Source organism: Palaemon carinicauda, chromosome 44, assembly GCF_036898095.1.
Source record: "Palaemon carinicauda isolate YSFRI2023 chromosome 44, ASM3689809v2, whole genome shotgun sequence".
NCBI lineage: Eukaryota > Metazoa > Arthropoda > Malacostraca > Decapoda > Palaemonidae > Palaemon > Palaemon carinicauda.
The window spans coordinates 2,250,467-2,277,280 of NC_090768.1; the positions used below are offsets into that span (position 1 = coordinate 2,250,467).

A 26,814-nucleotide genomic window follows, 5' to 3' on the forward strand; every position below is an offset into this window, starting at 1 on the left:
AAGCGAAATCCCTGCTGGTGCTGAACAATGGTCTCTGCTCACCCTCCTGGCCTCGAGAATTTTATCCTAGCGGATTTTTCATTTATCAAGGTTCTCTATCTTTTGCATAAAACCATCCCTCTCCTCCAGCCCATGAACCAGCAAGTTTTTTTCCGATTTTAAGAAACTGTACAAGAAATAGCTATTCATGAAATGTTTCAAAATCACTGAGAGCACAAACAGTAACATATAGTAACAACATTAAAATGTAACTTTCATATATAAACTATAAAAACTAAAAAAAAAAAAAAAAAAACAAAGAGGAAGAGAAATAACACAGAATAGTGTGCCTGATTGTAGCATCAAGCAAGAGAACTATACCCCATGACAGTGAAAGACCATGGTACAGAGGCTATGGCACTATTCAAAACTTAGAGAACAATGGTTTGATTTTGGAGTTCCCATTTTCTAATAGGGCTGCTTACCATAGCTAGAGTTTCTTCTAACCAAACCAATAGGAAAGTAGCCAATTACAATTATATTGCAGTAATTAACAAGGAAATAAATAAAGTACAAGAGAAGTAATAGAATCAAAATAGAATATTATAGAAACAGTAACAACATTAAATTAGATCTTTCAAATATAAACTATAAAACTTAAAAAAAATAAGAGGAAGAGAAATAAGATAGAACAGCATGCCTGAGTCAAGACAGTGGAAGGCCATGGTACAGAGGCTATGGCACTATTCTAGACTAGAGAACAACGGTTTGAATTTTAAGTGTCCTTCTCCTAGAAGAACTGCTTACCATAGCTACAGAGTCTCTTCTACCTTCACCAAGATTAAAGTAGCCACTGAACAATTACATTGCATTAGTTAACCCCATGGGAGAAGAAAAATTGCTCAGTAATCTCAGTGTTGTCAGGTGTATGAGGAGAGAGGAGAATGTGGAAAAAATTAGACCAGATTATTTGGTGTATGTGTAAGGAAAGACAAAATGAGCCGTAACCAGAGAGAGGGATCCAATGTAGTACTGTCTGGCCAGTCAAAGGACCCAATAACTCTCTAGCGGTAGTATCTCTATAATATTCAGTGTTGAGTATTTCTATACAAAGGCTTCATGTTATAATTGTGCATCTTCAGCTTTTATTCTACTGTAATAAATGAGAGTATAGTATTTTTAATATTGATCAATGGGATTTTATAGATATTGAAATTTTGGTGTATTTTGACCAATTTATCATCGTGCTGTATTCATAGTTATCATGACATCTCTCAAGAGGTGATGTATCTAGATTTCCTGGTATTTCCATTTCATTCGCTTAATTTTTTCTTCTACAGACTGAAACAACCTGAGCAAAGTGTTTGTTTCTTAGTATCTGGGTTAAAATTAAAGTCCTAACTGCATTTCAGTTTTCTTTATTTTGAATTGTTTTTCAAACATATCTTCAAGGTGTTTTATTAACGGTGGATAATATATCCATGTTTATGTATTGTCTTTTTGAGGTGTTTGCATTCTTTTGTTCCTATGAGCATGTCAGACACACTTTCATATTCTAGTCATGAAGCCTTAATGCCTGACAACTGTACTTTTCACTTATGTTGTGTAACATTCAAATTCAGTACAGGTATGCACACAGATGGATGCAAAAAATCAGTACTTTGCAACAAATGCAATATTATATATTCTGTTTCCCAGAGATCATACTCGTAGTCACAGAGCTCTTTACTACTGAAATGCTACAATATTAAACATATATGAAGCATGTAACTAATAAAATTACAGAAGAAATCTTTAACATCCGAAATACATAATTAAAACATTGCTGCTACGAGAATTTGTGTCAGCATATATTCATGTTTATGCATATTTGGTAAACATTAAAATTAAAATTAAATAATAGTTCCTAAGTATTTGCATATACAGTAAATAGCATATGCCAGATTCTCAAATTCTAGAAGAAATACACCAAGAACTTACAATAGAATTAAAGATGTGGGTTGGTAGAAATAAATGTGAATTAACATACACAGAAATTAAAATATATGATAACAAACCCATATCTAACAAAATAAATACCTATACTGTCAAGGCAACACGTAAGAAACATAAATAAAAAGTACTTGTTAAGAAACAGCTTAATACATTACTTACTTCTTGGTACTGCTTGAATTCTGTGACATGAAGCTTAATAAATGAGTTCAATTATCAATATAAGATACTTAAGGACTTTACTTGTTACAGCAGATTCCAAATGATTTTACTTCTGGAGAAAAAATTGTTTTTAGGATGAAAGCTTTATCTATAGTATATCTAAATAAGAACTTCTTTGTCTGCATCCTTTCCAACTTCCAAGTTTTGCTAACTTTAAAAATGTGAACATGCAAAAAATTAGCTTTCTTACATGTCTGCCCAGAAGATACTATCATCGAAGACAAAGATGGACACTGGAAGCTGCAAGGTTTCACTGTTCAGCACCACTTCTCGATGACTCCCATCCAGATTTACCTTCTCTAGGGTTTTAGCTCGTTGGTCCACCCAGTACAGATGCCCCTCATTATAATCCACAACCAAGTCTACTGGATACTGAAGAGAATCATTCACTAAAACCTTTCTGTTGGATCCATCAAGACTTGCACTTTCAATTCGGACATTTTCACCAGTATCAACCCAAAACATTAAACCAGCTCCTGGGTGTACTGCAATAGCACCAGGTTTTTCTAAACCATTTGCAACCAAAATAAATACATCTGAACCATTTAAACGACACATTTCAATGACATCGGCTGCAGAATTAGTCCAGTAAAGATTTTCTGCAACCCAGTCTACAGCAATCCCCTGTACTGTTTCAATATTATCAACAATTATGTGGCGCTTTGTTCCATCTCGCTTAATACTTGTAATGGTTCCTTGATCCCCATCTGCCCATATGATCAAATCCTGCATGGCATGAAAATCAAGACGGGTAGCCATGCCAATCCCAGATATAGGGCTAAGTAATTCAGGACTCACACCAGTATCAGTCACTGGATTTTCAATACTCAGCCCACTGAGACCAACATTATTTGAGTATATAAGAATCTTATCATCTCCTACACAAGCAGTTGGGTTTCGGGGATCTTTTTTATAACCAACTGCACAATAGCACTCTCCTTCTGCTCTGTTTTTTGGTAGGCATAAATGCTGGCAAGGTGGATCTTTCTGTGAGCAAGCATTACTACCATCTTGGATTGATTCATCATAGATTTTCAGGGATAAAAAATTACCCAAACCAGATCGAACCAACTGTCGATCAAGACCTGTGTCCTTATCCATTTTATATATGCTGGAATTAACATCATTTGTATAATACACATAATCCATATAAACAATAAGTGCCTTGGGTTTCACACTTTCATCATCAATTAGGATATTCACGGTCCTCTTTTCAGTGAAATCATAATACTGTATGGAATCAGACCCAGCATTAACCCAATACAAGCGCTGACTACTGGCATCATAATTTAGACTTCTTGGCAGATTTAAATGCGCATTGTCTTTCTGAGAGGACAATATGGCAAACTCATCTCCAGCCATTGATGCCATTTTGACTGAATGGTATTCACTCCCAACATCAGACCAAAAGATTTTCCCTTCATAAGGGTCAACAGCTAAAGAAAGTGGATCATCTGCATTTTCTTTTATGACAGGGATCAAAAATTCTCCATTCAGAGTTGCCACATAAATATTATTAGATTTTCCACCATTCGATGTTACAAACAAATTGTTCGAGAGCCAATCAATAGCAAATCCTCTTGGTGCTTCTAAGGATGTATCTATAACTGTTTCAATTGGGCCTCCAGTTAAACTGGCTCGTTTGACTTCATTCATCTTAGAGTCAGCCCAATAGATCTTTTTAGTTTTGCTGTCAAAATCTAATTGAGAAGCATATTGAACTTTGGGGACCGATATTCGTGGAATAATATCATGTGTTGGTTTACTTAGATCTACCCCTCGAATCTCATCAGGTCGAGAAAAAAGGAGTACCTTTTCATTACCTGCAATAAAAAGAATATTGTAATAAAATAACTTTATACCATTAAAATTCAAAATAATTACCACTTCCTATCTGTCTTAATATTTTTACAACTTACTAAGGATTATAACATACCAGCAACAATTGCTATATGGTACAGTACACCAAAGAGATACACATAAAATATTCAATATTACTCAACCAAAATTGTTTTCCAATACCTTCTGAGAACTTAAAGGATCTCAAACTTTTTTCCCTATTATATTTCAAAATTATATTGTGTAACACTGTAGATGAGTTTTCAACCCAAATTCCTTTTGATATACTCTACTTAACCTAACTTAAAATTCCTGCCTACACATCATACAATAATTCAATCATTATACGGGTAGAGAGCCTGAAATAAGACTTAAGATTTGACAGGGACATAATAATTAAGTGACCAGAAAATGGTAAGTGAAATTATCATCATCCAAAATATTTGTTGCGAACAAAGTGATTAACCTTGTATGAAATGACAAAATTTCTTTCAAGATATCTCACCCAACCCGTAGCCCAGTCATTTTCTAACCATAGATTTCAGAGAAAGGGTGGGGGTTGCAGTTGATATTTTCCACGGCGGAGTCAATAACTCCTATTCCAATAAATATATCAAAATTAAATTTTAAGGGATTATTTAGATATATATAAGCTTGTTCCTGCCAATTTTCCTGTTCATACCTGCTATAGGCATGCCCTGGCTGTCACTTTTATTCGTAAATGACGACTTTTAGCTAAAAAATCAGTGAGGAGCAGCAAACTACTCCCAAGAGTTTTACAGATATCCAAATTATTTTCACAGGGTTTGATGGGTGTTATGTGAACTACATTTATAACAATTTTCATATTGATACTTTCCGTAAAAAAGTCACTGTATCCATTTATCAATATCCGAGGAGGCCGATTTTTGGCGACCCTGTAAATTACTCATAAAATACTTCACATATTTTAATGAAATTTTTCAGGGATTTATGGGATGGATATTTACTTTGTCCATACCAATTTTCCTGTTGATATCTGCCATAGAAAATCTACAGAAAGCATTTATTTTGGTATGGGTTAAATGGTTATTTTTGGGAGTGGAGTAAATTGTTCCTTGAATAATTCAGCAGATATTTTTGGCGGCAGGGTGAATAAATCCTATACCAATTAATATATGCAAATGAAACTACAAGAGATTATTTAGGTGTATATAAACTTTGTTTCTGCCAATTTTCATGTTCATACCTGCTATAGGCATGCCTTGGCTGTTATTTTTGTTTGTAAGTGACGATTTTTAGCTAAATCAGTGAGGAGCCACAAACTACTCAAGAGTTTTACAGATATCCAAATGATTTTAATATGCTTTGATAGGTGTTATGTGAACTACATTCATACCAATTTTTGTAATAATACTTGCTATGGAAAAGTCACGGTAGCAATTTTTCTATATCAGTGGGAGGCCAAATTTTGGTGGCGTCACAAATTTCTTGCAGAATACTTCACCAATCTAAATGAAATTTTCAGGGATTAATTTTTATGTTGATATCTACCCTAGAAAAGCCACAGCAAACATTTATTTTGTTAAGGGTTGAATGGTTATTATTCTTGGCAGTGGAGTAAATAGTTCCTAAAATAATTCACATATCCAAATGAAAATTTAAGGGATTGATGGGAAACATGTTTCTCTGTTCCTGCCAAATTCCATGGTAATATCTGCAATTGAAAACAGACAGCTATTCATGTAGCCTTCTTATATATGACATTAAATGTAGCAACATTACAGTGAACTGCGTAATAGTGAGCGACATCGAGTGACAATGTCCATCTCATAAACAATATCCGTCCCAAGTTCATCTAGTACTGGTATTTTTATTATCTCTATTTCTATATTATTCATTTATGCCACATCCATTTTATGAAAAAATGTGAAGTGGACACCCATCTGTATAATTCATGTGTATATAACAAAAACTTTTTTCCTGTAAGTATGAATATAGGTTTGTCTTTTTATTTTGTTTGAGCATTTAACCTCTCTCATCTTCTAGATAACAACTATTTTAATTATCAAGAAAAATCATATAATTAACTTTTATTGCATTTTTCAGGGAACTATATATATGATCCAGTCATGCATGAGTACATACTGTATGCTTTTGTATAAGCATAATGGTAAAATAAATAAATTACCTGTAATTATACTTATGCCTTGATACAGCAAGTAATTGTTATGTCAAACTAAAGAGGGTTCTAGCCAATCCAACTTATGTTGAGCTAAAGGGGGCTCTAGCCAACCCAACTTCTGAGCAGAATCGCATTAGAAGCACATCTATTATGAGAGAGAGAGAGAGAGAGAGAGAGAGAGAGAGAGAGAGAGAGAGAGAGAGAGAGAGAGAGAGAGAGAGAGAGAGAGAGAGAGTATGTGTATGTTCAAGAAACACACACGAATGATTGAGTGATTAAACAAATAATAAGAATTGCTGTAAATAAAACGTTTTGCACGTAAAAAACTTGAATATATAATTAAAAAAAATAAAACTATGCTACTGTTGATTATGAATCACTATCATCATTTATAAACTTCATCTATAATCAGCACAATGAAATATGCTTTCATTAAACATCAAAGTATTGTAATCATTATCAGGATTCGAATACTGTCTGCCAATACATGTAAATATAAATTGCTCTCCTTGTTTATCAATAAGAAATTACTGTATTTGATATTGAAAAACATGCCAAAACATATTCCATGCACCTCCAATTCTGCCAGGTATTTTCCAGAAATAAAAAGTACAGTAAAATGTAAGCGCATTAGGCTATGAATCCCACACCCAAGTAATATCTACTTCTAGATTTTAACAAACAAAATATATAATAGGCTATAACAAATATAAATGCACTGAAAGCATAGAATAAGAAGTTAGACTGGAAATACATACTTGACTTCTTGCAACCAATGGATATGATATAAGTCTTAAAAGTCTTCACCCCTTTGACAACCAATTGCCTTAATATATATCCCCAAATAGACATTTTTTTTAATATTCTTTATTTAGAGGTAGAGCCTGAGATGAACTGCACTTCTATGGGTCTGAAATAACAAATCAACACACAAATCGGTTGCGCATGTGCTAAATGCTTTTGTCGGCTATTTTCTCTCGACTGCTAAAAGTAGGAACCACATGCGTATATTTTGGGATATTTAGGCTGAATATACGCCTTTGATCGCTATACAAAATGTTGCATGAAGACTTTGGGTACAATTTAGTGATGGTAGTGATTTCTGGAAGAATGCTTTGAGGTTCTAAGGACTTTTCTAAGGACCACTCCGGCAACTTGGATTTTCTCAGGAAAGGCAATATGATATAACTGTAAATTATTCTTTTGACGAATAAGCAGAACTTGGATCATAAAAGTGCATTTCAGAGTTGTACAATGAACATGACACCAAGAAAAATCAAGTTTGAATTGGTGAGAGATGATTCGGATGAAAATATGAGCAGATGATGCAACAAACATAACTAAGTTCGGGAAACCAAGTCATTTTCAAATCTACACAAACTGACATCTTTCTCCTTAGTTGCCTTTTTCAGTTAAACAAAGAACTTTAACCTGATTATGAAACATACTTCCCAAATAGGGACCATGAGGCCTTTGCACTTCTCACAAGGTTTCTAAAATAAAAACTTCCCTGGTCTATCTTCGAAGAACTTCAGACTTTGGTGGAGGACAACTCTTTAAGGGAGAAACTTCGGGTAGTGACCTGTCACTTAAACAACTAAGAGCGAACATCACCTACTTTATTCGCAGAGCGGATCCTAACAGTACACCCGCAGGTCATGATCCTAGGAAAGTCGCCTCTTCCCTGAATTTTTTCCAAGGAATGGATTTCGAAAGTCTCTGATCCTTCACAGGCTGGAAATCCTTGAGAGTGTTCTTCAAACACTATGCGAAGCAGGTGCACGAGATCATAAGATTTGTGGTAGCGGCAGGCAGTGTAATGAAACCTGGTGTTTAGAGCTGCGTAGAACAGCGAGTTATTTCGGGATTCAAACTCAACGGGTGCCTGTGTTGACCCTAGTGCGATACATAGTGATTTCAAGGGACACTTAGTGTCACTAATAGACTGTTCTTCATCGAGGTGAAGTGACATAGACTCTTACACGTGTGCCACATGTTCCTGGACATGAAGTGTATAGTGAATTTAAAGACTTTCGTTCCCCTGGGAACTTATGTATAAAGGCAAAAATTTTCCCTTTCAGATTCCACATCACCGTCTTTATTGGAAATCTATGTCTGTTATTCGATATTATTACTGAAAATAATTATCTATAATTCCATGCAATTTTCTAAAATAAAATAATTATTTTATTTTTACCATATGCGTCTTATTTCGCTCCTCTTTTCTACATGAAAATAAATTGCTGTTACTGTTTTATTTGCCCCTATTTTTATGGTTATATTATGCATAATATACCTACTGTCTAATATACACTCGCCTAGCCGTATAATATTGTTCCTACACAAATATTTAACCTTCTGATCTGTCTTCTCATCCAGGTGAGTTTATCTTCGTCAGATTACTTCGAGATGTTCCTCTTGTCCAAACAGGACTCTCCCTGCCAGGGGGGCAGGAAGCCATGTCATTGTTATGCCACTGGTAGTGACATTTAACGGAGATGTCACGGTCTCTACGGTCACCAGACCATAGGAATATCGTTTGAAGTACAAGGCACTTGAAAATGGGGAAAAACACGATACACTAATTCTCTGGTACACTTCCATCAGGACGTCATGGCTTGAGCCCAAAAAACGGATTTTGAGCGAAGCGAAAAATCTATTTTTGGGTGAGATAGCCATGACGTCCTGATGACCCCGCCCTACTGTTCCAGTTCAGCCTGCCAGGCCCCTCCCTGCTATACTGTATCGTGGAGGCTGGTAGATCGCTAGATTTCGGAATGAGGACGGACATGACGTCACACAATATGGCGGACAGCTATGGCTGCCGTTTGTTTACGTTGCGAGGGTACCGTAACAGTAACGTAGGAAGATAACTTTGGAACGGGCTCCTCAGTTATCCCGCCACCTTTCCCCCTCGAAGCAATAAACGCTGTGTGGGGTGCAGATAGCCATGTGGCGTGTCAAAGCATACGTCCCCTGTTGATATACGATATCCTAAAGGGAAACCTTTAGGTTACTCGTGCCAGAAGTTAGAATTCTGTGATAATCTTTGGTTTAATTCTCTGGGAATATCCACTGTAGACATATATACCCTCAGGAAGCTACTAAAGGAAGCTTCCATCAGGACATCATGGCTATCTCACCCTAAAATAGATTTTTCGCTTCGCTCAAAATCTGTTTTCTAAGTATATTGGTAGCCCTAAATACGGTGATTATAATAAATGTTACAAAACAATATTAATATTCATCCTATTAACATAATTTCATAATAAATAGCCTATCTAAGGTTAAAATTCCACATCAACAATGAAATCAACTGTTAACTGTGCGAGTCCAGCTAACAAAATGTAAACAGAATTGTGGTTACGTTCTCAGCAATCTTTATCTTTCTCCAACCTTTTGATAATTTTAATTGTAGTGTAAATGATGGTATATTAAAGCATTATTTTTTGTTAGTAGTACAGTATATATTAAAGCTTTATTTTTTCTCTTCGGGAATTCAAGGTTTTCACGAGTAGACTGGGTTCGTTTATCGGCAGTGAATAGCCTAAACTTCGGTAACGAGTCGGTAATATATTGTCATATTTTAAACAGTATACATTTGAATTGCAATGATTAGTTTTGTAGAGTACACGGGATAATTATAAAAATCTCTCTCTCTCTCTCTGTAAAAAATAAAACCTTAGTTCACATATGGCAACCTGAGTTTAAGAATGAAATTAACACGACAATTGTTAGTTGTGGCAATAAATTCCTCACTTCTGGAGGTACAACGAAACAAAAACACGGCATTCGATTACAACAGCTGATTCTCTCTCTCTCTCTCTCTCTCTCTCTCTCTCTCTCTCTCTCCTCTCTCTCTCTCTCTCTCTCTCTCTCTCTCTCTCTCTCTCTCTCTCTCTCTCTCTCTCTCTCTCTCTCTCTCTCTCTCTCTCTCTCTCTCTCTCCTCTCTCTCTCTCTCTCTCTCTCTCTCTCTCTCTCTCTCTCTCTCTCTCTCTCTCTCTCTCTCTCTCTCTCTCCTCTCTCTCTCTCTCTCTCTCTCTCTCTCTCTCTCTCGTTATACAATACTTACAAATAGATGAGGAAACCAAAATCGGTTATCTTAAAGCGTCAATTAAATACGAAACGAAAAAATTATACCGTGTATACATCCACTTCAATCATAGCTTAAAATACGGTATCCGATTTCATCAGCAAACCACAATTTTTTTATGAAACATCATTTTATTTTAGAAAATTGCTGCTATATAAATAGTTTTCTGGGCTCCGACCTGTGCTGCCCAGTGAAATGCTCCTTTTACATCATTTCTAAGGTAAAAACTGCTATGAATTTACCAGAGAAAAAAATGTATAGGAATGCTAGGTTGAACCCAGCTCGCTCACCTAATAAGGTGTCGGTATAATAAACTGGGGCGTGATAAATCACAACCAGAGGTCTCGCACCATTTAGATATCTCCTCTCAACATCCCTGTTCAGCGAGGTGCCGTTCAACCCCCTAGCTCCGATCTCTACTACCAACAGTCTAACCCACGCCAGTGACGACACTCCTTTTCATAGCACCTTGTGTTTACGCTGTTCTCTTTTTCGGTGTGTGTTTTTCCCGGATTTACCCAGGATTTATCTCATGATGTCGGACTCTACTGTCACTCCACCCAAGTTAAGTATCAGATCTATGAGTTTTGAGTCTTTGGAGGTAGCCTTGCCCTTAGTTTTTATTCTATCACAGTTTTTAATTTTCACTGTTCGCGGCCCCGCTTCGGGACCGCCGTGGCGGCTGGCTACCTCCTCTCTCTCTCGTTCTTAACGCCTTACAATTAGTCTTCCATAATGATTGTTTTTCGTTTTGCACCTATCTGGGTAATTCCCGGTTCTCACCCCGTGTTATTTTTATTATGTTATGGTATTTCATTATCCTTATAGTTATGATACAGTTTGTTATGATATTACGGTATCATAGTCCGTGTTAGGTTGGCATGCCTGCTCGCCTTCGGGCACTGCTAGTTGTTACTCCACGCTATTACGTTTTCATATCTTAGCGGATATGTTACATTATTTTTTTACCGCTAGTAGTTGCTTTAGTTTGAGCGGGACTCTCGCGAGGCAGTTCGTTTAGTTTTCATGTTTTTATGTCGGCACCTCACCGACTTTGTGTTATGTTGGCCCCCCTGCCCTTCCCTGCCTCTCCCTTGCGTCCCTCTCTTACTATTATATTTTCGCATCCTTCCCTATTCATTATAATTTTATACCATATCATTTATATTATAGTCTATCCGTATTGATCATTCATTATATGTCGTGGTTCTTCGACCAGGTTGGTACGCCTGGTCTCCCTGTCCCACGTGATAGCCTCCTGCCTTCCCATTGGCTTGTTCTCATGAAGGGTACGCCCCTCCCCTCCCCCCGCCTACATCCCCACTTCAGGGATGCCTCTCGCCTCTTGAGCCTTGGAGTCAGCTGCTTTGTTTTACGGGTCGAGTCCTCTCGTACCCTTTCACCCCTCCCCCCCCATCCCCGGGGATGTCGCCTGGCTCCTTCACGGGCGGACCTTGAACGTTAGCGAGGCTATATGTTATAGATTTTATAGATTTTATTTCCCTCTACCCTTCTGTAGCCGTTTTCTCCCCGCCGCTCCGATTGGCCATCGGTCGGCGGGAGGGATTTCTGCTATGTTTTGGGTCCATGTCTTTTATATACACATATTATTCCTTGCTGCTACCTCCCGGTTCCGCACCCCACGGACCCATTATAGGATCCCTCCCTCCACCCTCCCCGTGTGGCGTTCCGCACTTCAAGGACCCCACTCGATGTTAATAATTTTATCTGCGGGATCCCCGTTCGTAGCTTCCGAGCCTAGTTATCTTGTGAGTTTTTGGTTAAGGTCCTTGAGCCCGTCGGTGAGTCTCTGACTCCCGACAACCACCCCCCTCCCCCTCCCGTGTGCCGCCTACCCCGGTAGGCTAGCACGAGCAATGGGCTCTCTCAGTTGTCTCTCCGGAGCCAGCGTATATCCCTAACCATATTACGATTGATCTATATATATATATATATATATATTTCTTTTACTCGACTGTCCCCCCTTGTATGATCATAGTTACGGATTGACTTATTCTGTTACCTATTAAACTGTTACCTATTAAGTGTTTTATCGCCCTTACGGCTTAAGAATGTTTTACCCACTGCTATAGCGGTGTACTTTAGGCACCCGGAGCTCCCGGGCTCCTCTAGCTTACCTACGGGATACTTATGTATCTTTATTTTACAGACGGTACGCTGTACGATGACAGCCTGCTCGGCGGTCCTCCACCAACCCTGCGGCCACGACGTTTGTTGGTCGCACGCCGACTGTGCTGTCCTTGTGGATGATCTGACCGTCTGGCACCCAGACAATTGCGTAGTCTGTTATAAGCTGGCTTCCACGCTCACCTCAGACTCGGTAAGTGGAATTACAGTTAATTTTAAATTTACATTGTATTAATCTCTGTCATTCCTGTTATTTTCAACGTGTCCTCTTTTCGGTGGCCTCGTTTTCGCAAGGAGATCCCTAAGCCTTCTTATTTTACTCCCTACGTGGAAACCACTTACCTCCAGTAATAGTCTATTCTCTTTCAGAGCTACCAGCCGGCTAAGACCTCAGCCCTGGCGACCCTCAAGGTCTGGATTGGCGGGTTCGCCCGCAACGTGAAGGCTTAAAAGCCTTACATTCTTTCATAGGAATGGTGTTCCCTCATCTATCCCAATGCTAAGACATCGGCTGCGGTCCCCAAGGAGGTGGCGGACCCCATTATCGAGAAGATCAATTCCTTGCTCTTAGCCCCGGACCAGGAGGAGACGGGCGGGACTGTCACGGAAAACGTCGCTACCCTCAACCTTGACATAGAACCGATGGCCCTTGACGAACCGGACGTAGGTAGAGAGGTAGGTGAGGCAGGTGGGTCCCGGGCTAAGATTCCTCTCCTTAGCCCGACTTTTTCTTCTACTTCTGCTCATTCTTCTTTTCTGGGCTTTCCGGGGACACCTGGGGCTGATATCAGGCCCCGCCCAGTTACCCCGAAGGTTAAGGCTCACCGTAGGCCTTTACTCAAGACCCGTAAGTCTTCAAAATCCCCGAAGTCGGTCAAGACTTCATCCTCTAGAGTCCCCAAAGACTTCGCTGCCGCATCTTCGACCTCTCATGGTTCGATATCCACGCCGGCCCCCGTTCCCGCCCCGGAGGAACCCTTCGACCCGAAATCCTTTTCTAAGGAGCTTCTTTCCCAGATTGGGTCCTTAGTGTCATCCCTCACTGACAGGATCTCCAACAATGAGAACTTGGTACAAGGCCTCATGCGTTCGGGACTGCCACAACGGCAGCATTACCCCATCCCCGACGCTTCCAAGCTCCAGCCATTCACCAAGAGTAACCCCTGGAGGATGGCTCTGCATTCTCCTTTCACAGATGGCATGCTGACCATCGAGGGTTTTGGCACCCGGCCTATCAAGGACTTCGAGTTCTATCCGCCGGGACTCCAATTCCCCTTCCCCGGCTTCGCCCGTTTGACCGAAGGGGCTCTGGTCCGCTTAGATAAAGTTCCTAGGGAGACTGTTATTTATCTCAAGGAACAGGCCCAGTCTACCTGGGTCCGTGCATTAAATGAGTGAGATTGTGTGAACACGAGCTCTTACACCATGTTTGTGGTCGACGAACAAACCCCCACTCCATACATCACCAAGATCATGGACATCGCCTATCAGACTGCCAAGGAAGAAAAGCCTCTGCTCCAGCTCCGAGAGACAGACTTGACTTCCCTCCTCTTCCCAAGTGACCACGAGTGCTGGCGTAATGCCCCGGCCACCTTCACGACAGGCAAACTGAGCCCTGACTGTGCTTCCACACAGTTCAGCGAACGCCTCCCCAAGCTCCCGGAATCACTAATCCGCCTTGAGTTCGAGGCCCGGTGCAGGCTCAGTAGGTCGATTAATTCAGCCACTATGGCCGAGATGACCGCCATCACTTACGAGGAGGAACCTCTCTTTAAGGTTCTCACCAAATCCCTTCTACAGACCTTGTTAGTTGATGCTTTTGAGTTTCTCAACGCTAGATTCCATTGCCGGAGACACGTGTTGGCCGAGGCTACCATCAGGCATGAGCCTAATAGGCTCATCAAAGCCCCGGTCTGGGGCCCGGACCTCTTCCCGGAGGAATTGGTAAACACCGTACTCAGCGAGGCAGCTAGAGTTAACCAGAGCCTCAAAGTTAGGTGGGGCCTAGTCCCCAAGCGGAAGTTTGAACCAGCTGGCACCTCGGCCCGAGGCAGGAAGAGGTTCAGGCCCTTCCATTCCTCCCAGAACAGACAGCCCCTTCAAATTGTACAACCCGTTCCACTAACACAGGGTACCCAACCTTCTACTTCAAAGGGACAACCTCAACAACAGTATGTGTTGGTCCCTCAGGCACAGGTAGCATCAACTTCGTATGCTACCTCCCCTGCCTTTAACCCCACCTACGAGTCCCAAGGTTCCTTCCAAGGCTACCAACGCAACAGAGGCTCTGGCGCCAGAGGTGCCTTTCGTAACAGAGGTGGCAGAAGGGGTTTCAACCGAGGCAGAGGAGGCAAGTCATCTTCAGCCCATTGAAAATCTTCAGGTAGGAGGGAGACTTTACATCTTTGGAGACCATTGGAAGTTCAGCAATTGGGCTTCCAGCATAATTTCCAAAGGTCTGGGGTGGAGCTGGATAAAAGGGCCCCCTCCACCGACCAGTTTCTATCAACTTCCAATGGAAGAACTAAGATCGTTTAAAGAAGACCTATTGCAGAAGAACGCAATCCAAAGAGTCCATCGCTTAAAATTTCAAGGTCGCTTGTTCAGCGTGCCAAAGAAAGGCTCAGACAAGCGAAGAGTGATCCTAGACCTGTCCCGTCTGAACTCCTTCATTCGTTGCGACAGGTTCCACATGCTAACCGTCTCTCAGGTGCGGACCTTACTTCCCCGCGGGGCCGTCACCACCTCTATAGATCTTACCGATGCCTACTATCACGTTCCAATAGCAAGGCACTTTCGTCCTTTCCTAGGCTTCAAACTAGGCAAACAAGCCTATGCATTCAAAGTGATGCCATTCGGGCTCAACTTAGCGCCCATGATCTTCACCAAACTAGCAGAGACGGTAATCCAAGAACTTCGAACCCAAGGGATTCAAATAGTGGCTTATCTGGACGACTGGCTCGTCTGGGCAGAAAAAGTCAGGAACTGCCTCATGGCAACAGACATGGTTCTCACCTCCCTTCGACAGAGTGTTAGCTTCCTCAAGAATTCAGAGTGCCCTAACTTTATGGACTTCATGAAGTTTGCAGCTCATAAGGGTGCAAATATTGACCCTCTAAATACCCTATTTTTGGAATCGGACAAAAGGGAATCCACCCTCCGTCAATATGACTCAGCTGTTAAAAAACTTGCTAAGTTTTTAAAGGACTCAAAGGTTGAAAAGATGACAATGAATCTAACTGTAACCTTCTTCAGAACTCTCTTTGAATCAGGCCTGGCAGCCAACACCATCAGTACGATCAAGTCAGCTTTGAAAAAGATCTTCCATATTGATTTTGATATTGACCTTACGGATTCATACTTCTCGTCCATCCCGAGAGCTTGTGCCAGATTAAAACCATCAACTCGCCCTAGTGCAGTTTCCTGGTTTTTGAACGATGTCCTGAAGCTGGCCTCTGACACTCTTAATGAATCCTGCAATTACAAGGCACTGTTAAGGAAGACATTGTTCCTATTGAGCCTCGCTTCTGGCTCCAGAATTTCAGAACTATCAGCCTTGTCTAGAGACCCAAGTCATATTGAATTCCTCTCTTCGGGAGAAGTCCTTCTCTCCCCTAACAAAGTTTTCCTGGGTAAAAATGAGGACCCTCAGAACAGATGGTCTCCCTGGAAGATTGTTCCACTTCCTCGGGATCCATCCTTGTGTCCAGTTACCACCCTGAAATCCTACTTAAATAGAACTTCCATTACAACCACAGAGCCCTTATTCATTAGAGAAAATGGAGGAACCATTACCCTTAAAGGAATCAGGCAACAAATCCTTTATTTTATTAAACAGGCTAATCCTGAATCATTCCCCCATCTCCATGATATTCGAGCTGTTGCTACTTCAATTAATTTCTTCCATCACATGAAATTTGATGAGCTCACGAAATATACAGGCTGGAAGTCCCCTAAAGTTTTTAAACGCCACTACCTAAAACCTTTGGAAGCTCTAAAATTTGCTACAGTAGCAGCTGGGAATGTGGTTCCTCCTGAAGGTACCGAGTCTTAATCACAACGTCTTGCTCTATCCTCCTTTCCTCCTACCTGCCTTACTTATTGTTCCTACCTAGTTTTGGTTTTGTTTTACTTGATTTACACCAGTGTTTCTTAAAGTGTGGTCCGCGGACCCCCAGGGGTCCGTGGAATATTCCAAGGGGTCCGCAGGATAATTTTTTATATCGATTTCAGTCAAATTTTCCGCCAAAACGTCCTAAATTCCTATTTTTGTAGCACCAAATCCTGATGGCTTTTTACAGTGGCTAAGTCACATTGGGATGGAAGTGAATTAAGTAATGCCGCCTTCCTCCCTTGGGGTGAAATCCTCAACGAAATTCCGAAAAAGACACACACAAAAAAACAACTTTATAGAAGGCAGTGGTGTTTATGATTTGGCAACATTGTACTGACTGATGCCCGATGGAAGAGTTAGATGGTGACACAACACAAGCTTTCAAAGCCCATCTGCAAGGCCTTCACTCAGAGTTAGGAAAATATTTTGAAGAACCAGACCCAAGCTTTGAGTGGATTAGAAATCCATTTGTTACAGATAAAGTAGATATAGAAAAGGTCAGTGTTAACCTGTCATCAAAAGAGGCTGATAATCTTGTCGAGATTGTAACAAGTGGGACACTGAAGACCCTATTCAGGGAAAGAAGTTTGGCCAATTTTTGGGCTCAAGTCCAGCCAGAGTACCCTGGACTTGCAGAAATTGCTTTGAAACACTTGATGCCGTTCCCAACAACGTACAACTGTGAAATTGGATTTTCTACACTGGTTGATCTTAAAACGAAAAAGCGCAACCGAATCAATGTCGAACCCAACATGCGACAGAAACTCAGCAGACTGGAGCCAGATATTCCAACAGTAGTGAGGCAGCAAAAACAGTATCATTCATCGCATTCAGTATGGTTGTGAGATATGAGGAGGAAGCGTTGCTGTTAAGTTCATGAAAATTTGTATGCAAAATTATCAATGTTGTGGAAATTATGTTAAGCAAAATATAAACATTTATGTTGAAGATAAGCCATTAATAAATAATTCAGTTGTAATTACAGTATATTATGACCTGCAAACACTTTCAAACTCAAGAGGAAAATTATAATAATAAAGGGTCCGCTACATGAATAATTTTAATAAAAGGGGTCCGCTGCACAAAAATGTTTAAGAAACACTGATCTACACCCTTATGGTGTATTGTTTGATACCCCGTTATGATCTCAATTTCTACGAATTGTTTTTGATTATACCTGTTTTTAGTCTTACTCTCCACGAGCTGGTTTGTATTAATTACTATTAAGGATGTTATTTATTTGATCTGCATTATCTGCTTGTCTTTTCTTGCCATCCCTAGGATGGGATTTTTTTGCCATTATTGTTTTTAACTATTTGCACTTAATGTTGAGAGTACTTACCTACGGGATACCTTGTATATCCTTTTCTGATATTAAAATCACGTTTGGTATTATTTTGTATTTATTACTTCCCTCAGGTATTGTGCCAAGTTTGGGTCCCTATTCTCTGGCACTATTTCACTGGGCGGCACAGGTCGGAGCCCAGAAAAGGGATTTTGACGAAAGGAAAAATCTATTTCTGGGCGAGAGACCTGTGCCGCCCAGTGAACCCACCCTTCCCTCCCTTCTCTGGCCCCAATCTTGGGTGCTATAAGGAGTGACGTCACTGGCGTGGGTTAGACTGTTGGTAGTAGAGATCGGAGCTAGGGTGTTGAACGGCACCTCGCTGAACGGGGATGTTGAGAGGAGATATCTAAATGGTGCGAGACCTCTGGTTATGATTTATCACGCCCCAGTTTATTATACCGACACCTTATTAGGTGAGCGAGCTGGGTTCAACCTAGCATTCCTATACAATTTTTTCTCTGGTAAATTCATAGCAGTTTTTACCTTAGAAATGATGTAAAAGGAGCATTTCACTGGGCGGCACAGGTCTCTCGCCCAGAAATAGATTTTTCCTTCGTCAAAATCCCTTAATTACGCTTTAAGGAAACATGTGCATTTGTTTTTGAATTTCGGGTGTGTTCTAAAAATTGAGTATTGCTGACTTCTTTTTGTTTAACTTTTGGCTGTGATCAGATCAGCTGATGTCTAGCTGCCGCTCTCAATAATATGCGCGTACGAATACAGTAACAAAGTATTGTTTATACCATTTCTTAACTTATTCAAGCCATCTACAGTATACAGTTAGTTAATATTACAGAAGCACCACTGTGTTTTAATCTATCACAATTTTTGTTTAGTACTTCTAAAACACACAGACATACACATACACACACACTCTCTCTCTCTCTCTCTCTCTCTCTCTCTCTCTCTCTCTCTCTCTCTCTCTCTCTCTCGCTAGGCTACCTTTCGCTACCTCTCATTTTTTACCTTTATCTCTTTAACAAATGAAATCTTTGGATGATTCAATTTTCCTTACTTTCTCCAAACTCGCACCATCTCTGTCACATCGAACATTATAGCGGTAACTTAATTGTTTGATGACTTTAAAATCCAGCCTAGTACTTTCTTCTTCTTTTACTTTTTTTCTGACAGTTCCATAATTGAGGTGGGTACAAGTTGACTTATAACTGAAGTTAGGAAAAGTATTTTTGATATGAAATGGATAATTATCTTTCGTAACAGTTTAGAATTATCGTAAATTATCATTCTGTCATTAGCGGCAGTTTGTTAAGGTTGATTACACGCAAAAAAAAAAGAAAAAAAAAGTTTTCCTGCTTTGCTACGTACATGTATCTAGGAATTTATATAGATACGGTAAATAATATTTGTAATAACATATTTACTAAAAGCTTTTAATATCATTATTTATCATTTTCTTCATGCGTGTTTAATGCCTTCGTTTGTTTATTATGATCGAAGATGGAGCGTACAGTAAACGAATGGAAAGTTTCCGTTTGAGGCGGCGTCATAAAGAAAAACATTATATAAATGGCATTCATTTCATTTATTTGGAAGTTCTAAGAAAAATTAAGTAGAACATTGGTAATAACAAAATCAACATATAGAGTAATCAATACTTGGTAAGACTGCTGTCGATGCAAAAACTAACCTATACACAGATGTGTAAATGTGTCTGTTTCTTCGTTATGATCAGAGATAAACGTAAAAAAAACATCGGTTGTCGTTTTTTATTATGCTTTTTGGCATGTTTAGGAAACGCATAATATAAAATTGCCTTTATTTTGATAATTCTGAATTTTCAATGATTCAACAAAAGCTAGTCTATAGAGTGATGGTTTGGCTATTCACCAGCTGTCTTATACAATAGATATGACAACTTTAAAATTTGTCTGTATTTTGGGTTTGTGTTATAACGAGAAATATATGGTGTTTACACCCATCCTGGTTGTAATTTTAACCTTTTTTAAGTTATTAGAACTTTAAAGTATATTAAATGTTTGATTTATTTACATGAACAATTTGATATTATAAAAAAATATAGTATAGTACATAAGAAAGTATTGGAAATGGGTAGTAAACACGTTTGAATAGGCAAGTTGCTGGTTGCCATGGCCCCAATGGAATTATTTCTGTTAGTTGTGTTTCGAAATATGTGATTTTCCATTTATACGAGGTCATTGATCGACCAAATTCTCGCACAATTCGGGACCCTACTGTAACTACTGTATAATATACTGTAATTTATATTGATCACATATCTTAAATATATAATTACTACTTCATATGTGAGACTTACGGATGCAAGTCTTTTCATCAGGACCAAGGCTCATGATGTGTGGGCAGTTGCACTGATAAGTACCATTGAAGCTCAAGAGGCATAAGTGTGAACATCCCCCATTGTTTTTAGCACATGGATTAGGACCATCTGAAAGAAACATATCAAATTTATAACAGTATATATAAGATATTTACATAGTAATACAGTATAAGGATTCAGATCATAGGTATTAATTGGCAAAGAATTTTTTTTTATTTTGGGGGGGGGGGGGAATATAAAGTATAAAGAAGCTCCTGGGAGTCTTATGATAGTGATCAATGATGATTTCACAGACCTGAAAAACTTTACTATAGACATCTGAATACTTTAGTTGTATTTTACAGAAACTGAATGCAGACCCCTCTCAATTATATGTATGTTCTCAAACAGAATAATTTGTTATCCAGAATTATGGGCAGACTATGGCTTTAAGTTACTGTAGTTTAAGTATCTCATCCAGTTTTAATCCTGTTGTGCATGGCATTCCAGATGATAATTTTATAAATAGACTTTATCTTGAATACTAATCTATTAGTTTATATATACCCAATTCTACTCTTTACAGTTCCTGGATGCACAAAAAAAAAAAATAGGAACCAGGCATACCTTTGAATAGTGCCTTTGGAGGTAACAAAGGTAGTTAACTTATTCATTGCATTGTCCAGACTTTCAAGTTTGGGGTTAGTATGTGGTACTTTTTATAATGTATACTGGTGGGTTTTTGCTAAAAGTTTTTGTCTTATAAATCTCATCTGGTTAGCAAAACTCAATTATTCACATATATATGAGAAGCCTTGTATGTGCAAAAGTCTTCCAATAGTAAGGTCATCTAAAATCTGGTACTGACATAGTGGATCTTATGAGTGAGCAAGGTCAGGAAATAAGGCATAACTAGTGTAATAAGGCGATAAAAGTTTGACTATAACATTAGTGTCATTTGTAAAAGTGAAGCAAGTCATAAAGACCGTATTAGTCATTTAAGGATTTCATATTACAAGTGCTATGAGCTTGATGTAATACAAAACATATATCAGTTAGAGTAGTGAGACTAACAAACACCTTACCCCAAAATTTTAGGCTTCAGAAACGATATCAAGGAATTCTGTACATTCATATTCACTAATTATTGAAGTGTCATATAAATAAATGTAAACATTATTGGGCAGTTTATTTTACCTCTTGGTTGTCGGCTGGGATGAAGGACATGAATATCAAAAGGTTGAGTGATAGTTCGTTGAATATCCCGAATATCTGAACCATTGAATTTGTTGGCACTGAAAGAGAGAAATAACAAAAATTACAATCATTCTAACTATACTGATGAAATTAAGCATCTATTTGGGGAAAAATACATAATTATGGAAACACCAATACAGTAACTAATTCTCTTTATGTACTTCCCCTTTATTCACTAGACAGAATCTAACAATTAAAAAATGAATTGAAATGATAATTTCTCAATTCTGTAAAAGATTTATTTGAATGACTAAATTTCCAAGAATATAAACACAAAGCTCTTATATGTACAATTTTTTCTAAAGGTCATCTCTTCTAATAATTCCTTCAGCTTTCAAGTGTTGGTTTCATGGACTTTCTTTCAATAGCAATAGCATCTTATGCTTTGCTGATGTGATCCAATAATTTCCCTCTAGTTCTCCTAATGCTTACTATCTAATAATATCTTGAGACTTGTATACATTTTTGTCTTGCATTAATTCAAAATCAAAATACAATATGTTTTCATTTGAAAAAATGCTTAACTTCAACTTGAAAAATATTTTTCTGGTTACCTCATCTATGGCAATGTTGCTACACTTTTCCACTTGTATATACCTTTACAGTATACAGCATCTTGAATATTACTTTGTAAACAATATAGCTAAAGATATTTAAAGTGTCTTTCCAGTTTCATGTGCAATTCTTTCTCTATTTTACTTTTTCCACATTCTTCATTGGCCTTTTAACAGCTGGCAGTCAAACTTCACTTTGGTTTGCTTATATTCTACCCTCAACTAAGAAAAGAAAACCTTTACTCAAGTCTTATGAGAATGAAAAACTTAAACACAGAGAGGTCTAGTCAAATCTATTATGATAATGATTACTGTACTTTATTGTAAAAAGTGCATGAATTTCTTGAAAAATTTTAAGCTTCTACTGTAAATCGACATTGTTTTCAAGTAATTTTGACAAGGGATGAGATTACTAAATTCATGATGATTGAAACAAAATTACCTAGTATATATTACAAGTTTTGGATGAAAAAGTCAGGGTTTGCCCATTACATGAGAGATACTTTTGTAATTATGAAAATATCTATTTTCTCGACCTATATTGTGTTGTTGTTAGGGTATTCTAAATGCATATGGTTCATTAATAGGTTAGTAGTTTGGAAGGATCGACTTAAAATCATATAATATACTCATTTTAATTACGGTATATAGTTTTACATTTAAGTAAAATAGGAATATTTAACAGTGATTTCATCTTTATTTATCTATAGTAACTGTACTGTATTTGGGCTAAGTTGTGTGAACCTGTTGGTAGGCTAGCCTAGTTGTCCAAAACCTAGATTTTCCATATTTGTACATTCATAGCAGGACTTATGAGAAGCAGGGTACAAAGCCCTAATATACACCGGCATTCCCCTGGCCCTAGGAATGGCATCCCATTTCAAAATTATTGGTTTCTTAAAACCAGTTATAAGGAGCTTAGATGAGTGCCTCATAATAGAAACCAAAGTTTCTGAGCACAAAAGAATATTATACTGTCTGGATGCAACTGTAGGGTCTTGAATATTTGCATGATGGTTTCATTACTTTACTAGGGGTATGTACCTTTTGAAAGGAAAGAAAATGGGAAAATTTTTAATAAATTTTGGGGGTAAATGTCAATAAACTGGGCTTCTGGAGAAAAGGCAATATGAACATAAGGGGAGGTTCAGAGAAATGAATAACTTTTTATAACCAAATCTAATTTCTTCACACAAACTCATGACTTTCATCAGTGATTTCATGTAACATAAAAGCATCCAAAATACTTTAGTCCCAGCTTAACCAACCTCTGTGTACCTAACATTGGATTTTATTTCATCATAAATTTCAACAAACAAAATATTCAGTTGTAATATGGATAGCCCATTATCACCACTTTTAGCTGATCACTACATGGAATACTTTGAAACTTGAATTCTAAGGACTATCAAACCTAAAAATGTTATCTGAAAGTACTAAATTCACAATATCATCAAGTTTTGGGACAGTAGTTGAAGATATTTTAACATAATCTTCAATAACCTCAAGTTACTACACCCTAGTATAAAATATCAAATGGAATCATAAAAATATTGGAATTTAGTCTTTTTTTATATTTTTGCTTATGAAGGGGCAGAGGCAAGGGATAGGACAATGTCCTGGAAGGCAGATGTATTTGCAAATGATAAGTGCCGCAGCTCTATCTCCATCTAAGCTAGGACTATGAAAGGACAGGCAATGGCTGCATATTAAGCAGCAGATAGGCTTATAGGCTACCACCAAAGACCCCATTCCTAAAATCGGAGACAGTCAGGTTGTGAACACTTAGTAAAAACTTTTCAGCAGGGCTCAAACATCTGACCCATAAATCGTAAACCAGAAATGTTATCCACTAGGCTACCAACATTTTTGGATGCATCAATCATAGGATTCGGAAAAGACTTAAAATTTCACTGTGAACAGAAAACTAACTTCCTCTATTTCTTACATGTTTCCTTAGTCAATATAACATTTCAATAAAGACTGGGGTAGATTGCAATTCTTCCTTAGGAGTATTAAGAATCTGTTACCAAGGATACTAACTCTTTGACGACCAAGATATATTGCATATCATGTTGTGCCAAGGATAAGAGACTTGGCACTTAGCATATAAAGAAAGATAAATTAAATTTTCAAATTGCTGTAGAGACCTTAATATTTGAGCCATAGTCTTTCTTTCAGGTTCTTTATTTTTATTAACAAGATTATATTTATAACAAAATAATGAGAATCACAATAAAACATTTCTGGATAGGATTATCATAAGTTATATGACAAAAAACACTAGCTACGCTGACATAAATTTGACCCAAACAATCTCATGTAAATTACGTAAGAAAATTATCATAAAATGTACAATAAAGAAAATTAAAAAAAATCCTATCCTTATTCGGGACCATATGTGTGTGTGGTTCAACTAAGGCTTTAACACTAATATAGGACTATTTTACACTAAAGCAGAATTTTTCATTTTCAATAAATATCTAAAATAAACCTGTTCTTTTATGCTGTCAGGGATGTCAATCAGTCAATAAAGAGGTCAACACAATATGATGTTATAACAAAAATCTTGCCCAGTTGCTCTACCCAACATATCAAAAGAGCCATAAAAAAATACAAAATAAATCATAATTACAAAGAAAACAATAAAAAGGAATTCAGAAAATAAACTGCAAATATGAAGTAAAAAAATTTAAGTACAATGATCAAATCTGATGCCCTTTTTTTTATCCACACAAAGAACCATAGAGCCTAAAAGCCAAACATGCCATGCAAATTGTATTTTCAGCTAATTAAAGATTTTGTTTGAACTCACACTGAAGCCTCCAGGACAGTTTCATGGCACATGAACAAAATACATAAATACATATACCAAGGCACTTCCCCCAATTTTGGGGGGTAGCCAACATCAAACAAATGTAACAGAAAAGGGGACCTCTCCTCTCTACGTTCTTCCCAGCCCGACAAAGGACTCAACCGAGTTCGGCTGGTACTGCCAGGGTGCCACAGCCCAACCTCCCCCGTTATCCACCACAGATGAAGCTTTCATAACACCGAATCCCCTACTGCTGCTACCTCCGCGGTCATCTAAGGCACCGGAGGAAGCAGCAGGGCCTACCAGAACTGCGTCACAATGGCTCGCCATTAATTCCTATTTCTAGCACGCTCTCTTGCCTCTCTCACATCTATCCTCCTATCACCCAGAGCTTCCTTCACTCCATCCACCTAAACCTTGGCTTTCCTCTTTGTACTTCTCCCATCAACTCTTGCATTCATCACCTTCTTTCACAGACAGCCATTTTCCATTCTCTCAACATAGCCAAACCACCTAACCACATTCATATCTACTCTAGCTGCTAACTCATTTCTTACACCTGTTCTCACCCTCACTACTTCGTTCCTAACCTTATCTACTCGAGATACACCAGCCATACTCCTCAGACATTTCATCTCAAACACATTCAATTCCTGTCTCTCCGTCACTTTCATTCCCCACAACTCCGATCCATACATCAAAGTTGGTACAATAATTTTCTCAAACAGAACTCTCTTTACATTCATGCCCAACCCTCTATTTTTTACTACTCCTTTAACTGCCCCCAACACTTGGCATCCTTCATTCACTCTCCAAAGTACATCTGCTTCCACTCCACCATTTTCTGCTACAACAGACCCCAAGTATTTAAACTGATCCACCTCCTCAAGTAACTCTCCATTCAACATGACATTCAACCTCTCACCACCTTCCCTTCTCGTACATCTCACAACCTTACTCTTACCCACATTAACTCTCTACTTCCTTCTCTCACACACCCTTCAAATTCTGTCACTAATCGGCCAGGCTTCTCTTACGCGTCTGTAACCAGTACAGTATCATAAACAGCAACTGATTTACCTCCCATTCATGGTCATTCTCATCTACCAGTTTCAATCCTTGTCAAAGCACTCGAGCATTCACCTCTTTCACCACTCCATCAACATACAAGTTAAACAACCCCGGCAATATCACACATCCCTGTCTCAGCCCCACTCTCACCAGAAACCAATTGCTCACTTCATTTCCTATCCTAACACATGCTTTACTACCCTTTGTAGAAACTTTTCACTGCTTGCAACAGCCTTCCACATTCCACATTGCTTCCCTATCAACTCTATCATACGCTTTCTCCAGATCCATAAACGCAACATACACCTCCTTACCTTTTCCTAAATATTTCTCGCATATCTGCCTAACTGTAAAAATCTGATTCATACAACCCCTACCTCTTCTAAAACCACCCTGTACTTCCAAGATTGCAGTCTCCGTTTTCTCCTTAATCCTTTTAGTCAGTACTCTATCATACACTTTTCCCGCCACACTCAACAAACTAATAACCCTTGAATTACAACATTCATGCACATCTCCCTTACCCTTATATAGTGGTACAATACATGCACAAACCCAATCTACTGGTACCAATGACAACACAAAACACATATTAAACAATCTCACCAACCATTCAAGTATAGCCATACCCCCTTCCTTCAACATCTCAGCTCTCACACCATCCGTACCAGATGCTTTTCCTACTCTCGTTTCATCTAGTGCTCTCCTCATTTCCTCTCTTGTAATCTCTCTCTCATTCTCATCTCCCATCACTGGCACCTCAACACCTGCAACAGCAACTATATCTGCCTCCCTATTATCCTCAATATTCAGTAAACTTTCAAAATATTCCGCCCACCTTTTCCTTGCCTTCTCTCCTTTTAACAACCTTCCATTTCCATCTTTCACTGTCTCTTCAGTTCTTGAACCAGCCTTCCTTAC

The 26,814-nt window shown here is 38.6% G+C and overlaps 1 protein-coding gene across 4 annotated transcripts in view; it reads right to left on the reverse strand.

Moving 5' to 3' along the window:
• LRP1 (LDL receptor protein 1) overlaps positions 1 to 26,814 on the reverse strand; it is a 1,015,507-nt gene that overhangs the window by 629,146 nt on the left and 359,547 nt on the right. For all 4 annotated transcript variants that reach the window (XM_068367027.1, XM_068367026.1, XM_068367028.1 and 1 more), the window contains 3 exons: positions 21,394 to 21,491; positions 20,197 to 20,325; positions 2,384 to 4,016 (listed from right to left, as the gene is read on the reverse strand). In XM_068367027.1, the coding sequence (XP_068223128.1) occupies positions 2,384 to 4,016; positions 20,197 to 20,325; positions 21,394 to 21,491 (1,860 nt within the window). The remainder of the gene's footprint in view (positions 1 to 2,383; positions 4,017 to 20,196; positions 20,326 to 21,393; positions 21,492 to 26,814) is intronic.